At 33.9% G+C, this 8268-nt stretch overlaps 1 protein-coding gene across 1 annotated transcript; it reads right to left on the bottom strand.

The window, feature by feature from the left end:
* Positions 1-1553: 1553 nt before the first annotated feature.
* On the bottom strand, positions 1554-3037 carry LOC112273245 (uncharacterized). Its single transcript, XM_024501747.3, has one exon. The coding sequence runs from the start codon at positions 2813-2815 to the stop codon at positions 1913-1915; it is 903 nt and encodes a 300-aa protein (XP_024357515.1). The 5' UTR covers positions 2816-3037; the 3' UTR covers positions 1554-1912.
* Between the last annotated feature and the right edge of the window lie 5231 nt (positions 3038-8268).

Genomic DNA, 8268 nt, shown 5'->3' on the forward strand with positions numbered 1-8268 from the left:
AATTACTACCAACATTTTCAAATACAATGACTTCTTCAAGGTTGTTTATTTATTTAAATGATTTCAAATTAAATCATTAGTATTGAAGTGGTCTCACTAAGATAAAAACATTGTCACCAACAATGATGTGATTTAAGCAATGAGATGAAGATGTTGAGCAATTCTAGGGATTTGGACATCTAATGATACCTTTAGTTTTGGCTCATCAATAGCAAAATGATCCTATGAAGATTAGAATGTTGTCATTAACAATAAAGTAGATTTGTAAGGATAAAATATTTTTTTATCGATGACAAAGTGATTTAGACAAAGAAACAAGAACACTAAGCAACTCCATGGATTTAGACATGCAATTTTGCCTCTAATTTTTCATAAAATATATATATATATTTTAAATTACTCTTGTTGAATCAAATTTATTGGATGTGACATAAATATAGGAAGCATAAAAGGAGCAACAATAGAAACTCTAATAATATCATTAATATCATCTCAAGTTATCAAAACATCCAAAAGAATGATACTAGTATATCTATGATCAACTTTTTTTGTTATACAAAAACTTTGTGTTTTATAAATAAGTAAATCAATAATACTAATTTTATTCATAAGTAAAAATATTGTAGATTTTTATTTTTAATATTTTGGTTCTACCTTTTCTATAATTCTATTAGAAACCTTGTACTTCCTACCATGGACTTTTAACTGTTGAAATTTTGTAAAATTGTTAAAGAGAAAATCTCTATTTAGCAAATAAATAATTTTTTTATTAAAAATAGTTTTAAAATATAGATAATAATTTCTATTTTCCTTTTTTCTTTTTTTCATTATAAATACAACCTCAAATCCAATTCAAAAATGTTTTATAAAAACATAAATATTATGATTAACAAAGTTCCAAAATTTACTATTAGTACTAGTTAGTTGTTTTCTTTTAGTGCATCTTATACATTAGATCCACTTCAAGGTAGATTTTCATAAAATTGCATTAAAATTTTCTAAAAATATCCATAAAAATAAAATGAAATTAAACTTCATAATTTTAATAAAAAAAACATAAATTACCACATTTTAACTTACAATAAATTAATAACTTAGTCTATTTTTATACAGAATCTTCTTATATTATTTTGAAGTAATGTTGCTCACGCAACAGAGAGCCATGCCAAATTACCAATGGTCTTTCTCTGTATGGATAATCACACACCTACACAAAATGCAAAAATTTTAACTACAGGATAAAATAAAACAAATCAACAGAGACAAGTTTTAGAAAAACAAATCCTGACATGAACAGAAAGCAAGCAGACGCTGTCATCGAAAAGATGGAAGAAGCGGCATTTGGGGATGTCGATACAACAACCTAGCAAGGAATGTTGAAGCTACCATGAGCACACAGAAGCAAGAGAGTAGTAATGCAGATATTTGAAGCTGAAATTGCAACACCAAACCGTCTTTCTCGTAACAAAGAACGGGGCATTGGAAGGGGATCGGACTGAACTCATGAACCACTGGCTGCTTAGAAGCCTGAATCTAATTCTGCAAGCAAGGAGTTGCAAAGTGCGACAAGCACTGAATTCTTATTTGCCAATCATTTAGGAGTTGCTAAATTACATCAAAACCTCTACGTTCTGTGCAGGGAAATAATCTAAAATCCAGAGAGTGCTGGCGTGACTGTCAAGTGTTGCAACGTCGTAGCAAACTTGCAGTGCCAACAGGACACACGTCTCAGGGAAACTTTACGGAGGGGAATAAGCTAGACTACCGGATTCTTCAAGTGCCCCTGGCGGATTGAAATTAATCTATTGACAGAAACCACACAGCAATGAACATGGCATCGAGACACAGACAATTTGTGCGAAAGCAATTGCTCTAGCATCAGCACTATGGTAGGGAATAAGCTACCTCGACATCAAAAAATGAGGTGCAATGCAGTGACAAGAGCTAAACTCTGGAGCAACCGGGCACCAGATGAAGCTGGGAGAATGAAGCCACCGCTGCCGTCAGGACCAGTTGTGGACGCATCTGGAGTGGCGACAGAATCTGCAGGAGAGCCAGCTTTCTGACCAGATGTAGTATCGGCAGTGCTCTTTGGGGATTCAGCTGATGGCGATGGTGACGAGATGGGTTCTCCCAGTAGAGCTGGGCAACTGTTGACGTTGGCGTCGACTTTACAAGCAGCAGGAAGCTCCAAACCTTTCGTGACATTGAGACCTGCAGTAGCAGGATCTCCACTGTTCACCTCCTTCAGGATTTGGCACAAGCACACAGGCCTATTAAGGTGCACTTCGGAAAGTGTAGAGCAGCAAGCTGCAGTGGGTTTCGTGACGTTGGAAGCAACGTATTCGAAGCAGGAAGAAAGCTCACTGAACTCGTTCGAACAGTCGACGTTCATTCCACTAGGTCCTGCGGAGGTGGGTGGAACAGTCGGGGGAGTTGCGACGGGTGCTTGCACTGGGGTAGGCGTCGGAGGCAACCCAAGGAGACCGGGGCACCTACTTGGATCGACAGCAACTCCACAAGCAGATGGTATCTGGTTTGCTCTTACCGGATTTCCGGGCGCGGTGGCGGGATCGTTGAATGTTTGTTGCAGCTGGCAAAGGCAAACCGGGAATTTGGCCTCGGTAGTTTTGAAGGCAGAACAGCATTGCGTCGAAGGAGCCTTGACAGCGTTGTTATTAACGAAATCAAAGCATGGAGCCAGGTTGTTGAACTGGGTACTGCAATCCGTTTCGGCGCTTGCTGTTGCGGTGCACCAAATTAGCGCAATTGCCACAGCTACTATTGATCTCGTCAAATCACTGATGATAGCCATATTAGCTGCTGCAGTGGACCTCACGGAGCTCGCACCTCGTCCTGTTCCCTCTGGATTGCTGCAATAGCAATTCTGGAAATACTGGAATTGGATTGTCGTAGCAAGTTCAAGTTAACGGGGTAGTCAAAGCAAAACTCGTCAGGGTGTGAAGGGTAGCGATTATTCATGCCTTTTTGAGCTGTATTGCTCAGATCTGTGATTCCCACACAGCTGTGCCTTGAATGCTCCCTTGCAGGTCACAGCCATCTCCATTAACCTCCCTGCGAAGAAGTACTGACCATCGTCAAGCTTGTCATCATGCCATCTTGGATGTGATAGCAGTGAAGCTGCATTATGATTGCAGACATTCAATGGTGATCGAAAGCATTGTGGTCCATATCCGTGTAACTCTAGGTTCCAACGCCATGCGTACTTTAAACTCTACCCACCGAAAACGATGAATCTATTGAACTGCCCTTAAGGGTCCGGAATCATCCGAATCGATGGGATTCACAATCTACCCAACACACACAAACCTTCAATTTGATTGTATGTATGTGTGTGTATATATGAATATATCCTGTATAGATAAGAGGTTCGATGTGCTAAATTGATGGTAGAAAGAATATCATTTGTGTAAGAGGTTGCAGGCAATCATCGTTTGCAATTTGTATTAATAATTGTGATTCTGCAATCTGGGGTGGGTGAATAATTAGCCTATTGCCAATATTAAAAATTCTATATCCAAACCCTTTGACTATCCTTACATTATTCTAAATCTTTAAGTAAAGGATATCAGTAGAACATGTAAAATTGGGATGAAAAAAGAAAATTATTTTTTTGCAAAACGACCCTTTATATTCTTTGAAGGATAATACTAAGACAATTGGGTACCAATCCTGAGCTAAGTTGGGTAGTTATGATTTTTTCCGATCAGTGAAGAATAGTTTTTGTCTAGATCATCGTCTATGTCCTGTTAAGCAATATGCATGGCTCTACTATTGTTTGATCAAGACCTCTAAACAATCAATTTAGCTTGGAAGCATGAAAAATGGCTCCTGCAAAACACCATAGTCCCAAGTTTTATCTTGGAACTTCTTTTGTTTTGCTCAACATCTATCGACTGAGATTTCCATGTGAGACTTTTTAATGAGAAAGTCAACGTACTTTTACACACTCCTTTAGGGATATGCTCCCGGGGCCTTCACTTGACTGGATCCACTTTCTTTGGTTGGATAAAGGAGCGTTTGTCATTCGCACAAGTCTTCGTTGTTTGTTCCACCAGTATCCTCCCCCTTCTCGCTATCTAGTGAAATTACTTCCATGTCAGTTGGGTCGGCGACCACTTGAACAGAGACAAATCCCTCCATCACAAACCTTCAACCAGTCAACGCATTCAGAAAATTGAATCGGGTGAGCACTGCTGCTCATTATACTCGAAATCCACAACTGAAAAAGCAGTCCATTTGTCCGCTTCAAACATAACAAGGTAAATGCATTGAGCGCCGTCTATTAATCCAAAATGGCGACGTGAACTGGGAGGGATGAAGAACGTGGGGTGTGTCTGTGCAAGCTGCCTCTTTGTTGAGGTGCACGAGATGGGCATTTACTACACATTGAAGGTGACAGAATAATGTAAATACGCTCAGATCAGGCGGTGGCAGAAGATTGCACAGGCAGTGGATTGGCAAAGGGGTACCTGCACTAGGAAGCTGGTTGTCCTCTGACAACTTTGTGATTACCCCGCGAGTATCATGATGCCTTATAATTATGCAAGGATGACGATGAGTTATCGAACAAGTGCACAATTAGGGGTCAGAGGAAATTGTACCCGCAATAGCAATATGGACAGGTTTTCTACACATGAGATGCTTTCATTGAACGTTGATATTTACATTCTTGGAATTCCCCGACATTACTTCGTAAGATTTTTGAACTAGAAGGACCCATGAGGCCGGCGTACCATGAATGCCAACTAACGCAACAGCAGCACTTACTTCCATTGAAAGCATCATCAGCTCCAACGCAGATGTAGACCAGCAAGTTGCTCCCCCGACAGAATCAGTGGTTCCGCCCCAGATCTAAATGTTCACGAAGTACATGTGTTGAGAGCTTTTCATAGTGTTGTAATCGTAACTGATAAGTTTAGTGAATCCTTCTTAAAGTTCTCCTAAACCATCGTGCTCTGGTGTATTGGTCCCTCACAACAATAGCCGTGAGTAGTACCTAACATAGATTCTCAGATCGTCGTCGAGTTTCGAAGTTTGCAGGTCTCACGAAATATTTTCATTCAAATATGAGGTAACATTTGGTTTCTGTGGAGATGAGGTGTCACCCTTGAGTGCAATATGCAACACAATATTATTTGATCTCAGTAGAACCACGATTTCATGACTATGACCTAGCTGCGCACTTCCACCTTAGTAAATGAACGAATCTATGCTTTGAGATTCCGAACAGCTGATGTGTGTTTTTTTTAATGTGGCGCTTGCATTAGCATGTGGGTTCAGTTTCGTAAGGTGGGGTGCACAGGGATGTGAAAACATGAGAGTTTCGCTTCTAAAAGTAGATTGAGGCTAAAAAAGTTCAAACTTGCGTGATGTGCAAAGTAGGGTCAGGGGTTATCGATACCGACATAGTTTCTAACCTCAAGTATTGTCCAACAAGAGTGATATTCCAGATGATTTGATCCACAACTCCGTTCTTGAAAGTGAGAAACTTAGATGAACTAGTAATAACAACTGAGATAAGAATAGACTGAAGCAATTCATTCTATCTCATTGCCCAAGACGAGTCTCAATCTGACGAATTAGGATGAAACCTCATAATGTCAACTCTTAGTTCTCCGGTTTAGAAACATCTAGCATCTCTCACTCCGTCTTTCCAACATGAAATGATCTCTGCTAGATGACTTGTGGACTTAAGAGATTGCTCCCCCACGTTGCAAAATCCATCAAACCTTTCGAGTCGGTCTGATTGTAAGGACAAAACTCTCATTTTGAATACAGGTGAAGAAGTTTTAGGTGCGGGAGCTATTGCAGTCTAACAAAAGGCACTCTTGCTTATCCACCACAGTTGATGGCAAACGGAGGTTTTGCCCCCTCTACATCTCGCGCATTGGTGTAGGAGTGAACATGTGAGGATTCGCATTACTTGATTCCCGGTGATTATAAAACCCATGTGCTATGGTAGTTAAGATATGTGAGCAAACCACTGAAGAAGACATTGAGGTAGAGAATGAACATCCATGAAGGTCTAGTGATGGCATGTTGGTTACACAGACCCATAATGTTTATTATACAATTGCTACTTGGAAGCACAAAGAGTGAGTATAAAAATGTGAAAACTTGAGAACAAATTTCTTAGGTTGTAGTAATTTTAATTTAAAAATATATATATTTTAAAGTTCTATTTATTTTCTACTTTCAATCTTTCTACAAATAGATAGTTTTTCTAGTTTATTAATAGAACTTTAAAATATATTTTTTAAATAATAGAATGTTTTCAAAGTTCTTTATAAAGGAAGCCACAAGATCATTCGGTTATCTGTAAATTTGGTAATTTGATTATCCAATGTAAATTAGGCATCATTTAGATAAGATCCAAATATCTTTAGTCTAGGCAAAGGCATGAAGTGAGAACAAATTGACTCCTTTACAAAAAATTCATCCATAATCATGAATCAATTTTATACACAATAGTATTGAGTTGACATGTCGAATAATTTATGCAAAAAACCAAGAAGAAATTACAAATCAATAATTATCATTGTGAATTTGAGAAAATTCTATTAAGTATAAACATATGTAATTAAAGTGTCAAAATATTTATTTACATACATTTTACTTCAAATCAATTTTTTTCTTCATTTTATTTTTTTATTCAAATAGATAATTTCTCTAATTAAAAAAAATAATTAAAAATTTACTAATTATAAGATAATTATTTGACTAGAAATTATATTTATTGATTTTAAAATTTTAAAATGATATTTATTAAAAAAAAATTAATTAAAAATTCTTTCGACCAAATTTTTATAATTTAAATTTAAAGTATAAAATATATTTATATTAATTATAATATTTTTATAAAATTATTCTAATTACTAAAATTTTATAAAAAAAGATTTATTTTATTATATTTAAATATAAGATTTTTTCTTATAGATTTTTTAAATATTAAATTGATATTTTTTATACTTTTAAAATTATTATTCTATTTTAAAATATATTTAAAATTATATTTATTAAAAAAATATGTCTTATAGATTTATTTTTATATTTACATCTAACACATATTTGATACTCTACATTAATAACAATCTCAATTTTCTACAAAGGTTTTTTTTAACCTAGTAAGGCTCAAAGATTATACAATTTATACATTTAAGAATTTTAAGAGCTCTAAGAATTTAATCCATATATATATATATATATATATATATATATATATATATATATATATATATATATATATATATATATATATATATATATTATTTCAAAAACTTATCTAATCCTCTTCTTTCATTCTTTCTTCCTTTTCTAATACCAAATAGCTTATTTTCTAAAAGCAAAATTTAATAAGATAACATGTTGTTTGGCTTTAGTGGTATAAAATCATGATTCTAATAAATATAGAATAAAAATTATATAAACAAAATTTCCAAGCAACTATTGCTTTTTTATTTCTTTGATTAAAAATAAATGTAATATAATATAATATAATATAATATATTTTATTACTAAATTAAAAATTCTTTTATCATATATTATGTATAAAAATAATTTGATATTATTAATAATAATAACCAAATAGTTATTACATAAATTTAATTGATTAAAGATATAAATCTTTATTAAATATATCTATATATATTAATATATAAAACTTTTCTTATAATAAAATTTAAGCATAATTTTTTAAATTTCTTAATAACTTTAAAATTTTAAAGGTATAAAATAATATATATGTATATATATATATATATATATATATATATATATATATATATATATATATATATACACATATAAAGTGAATATATTTAAATACAATTAAAAATAATAATAATAATAATAATAATAATAATAGACTTGTAAATTCTTATGAAGATATTGTTTTTATTTTATAATATTATTTATCAAGGACATGAATTTTAAAGGACTAAAAGATCAATATATTCTTATATTATTCAAAAAGACTAAAAAATCACTCAAAGATAGTATAATATTAAACAAGAATGGCTATTGCCAAAGATGAGGAGATTAGAAAGTCTTAAAACAAGGCTAAGGACTAGAAAAGCATTTACAAGAATGAAGAAGACTTTACTCTTGCTTCTATGTATATTATCTAACTAGCAGCTATATAGTGACATTTTATAGGACCTCCGTCACGTGTCCAACTTGCAAGACACATATCTTAACTTACAAAGTAAGTTTTATATATATGCGCCACATAATTAGCTTGTACCA

This window comes from Physcomitrium patens, chromosome 2 (assembly GCF_059467195.1).
Source record: "Physcomitrium patens ecotype Gransden chromosome 2, ASM5946719v1, whole genome shotgun sequence".
Taxonomy (NCBI): Eukaryota; Viridiplantae; Streptophyta; class Bryopsida; order Funariales; family Funariaceae; genus Physcomitrium; species Physcomitrium patens.

Excerpts from the sequence above, each read along its gene's own strand:
- LOC112273245 (XM_024501747.3), bottom strand. The coding sequence starts at position 2,815 with ATGGCTATCATCAGTGATTTGACGAGATCAATAGTAGCTGTGGCAATT.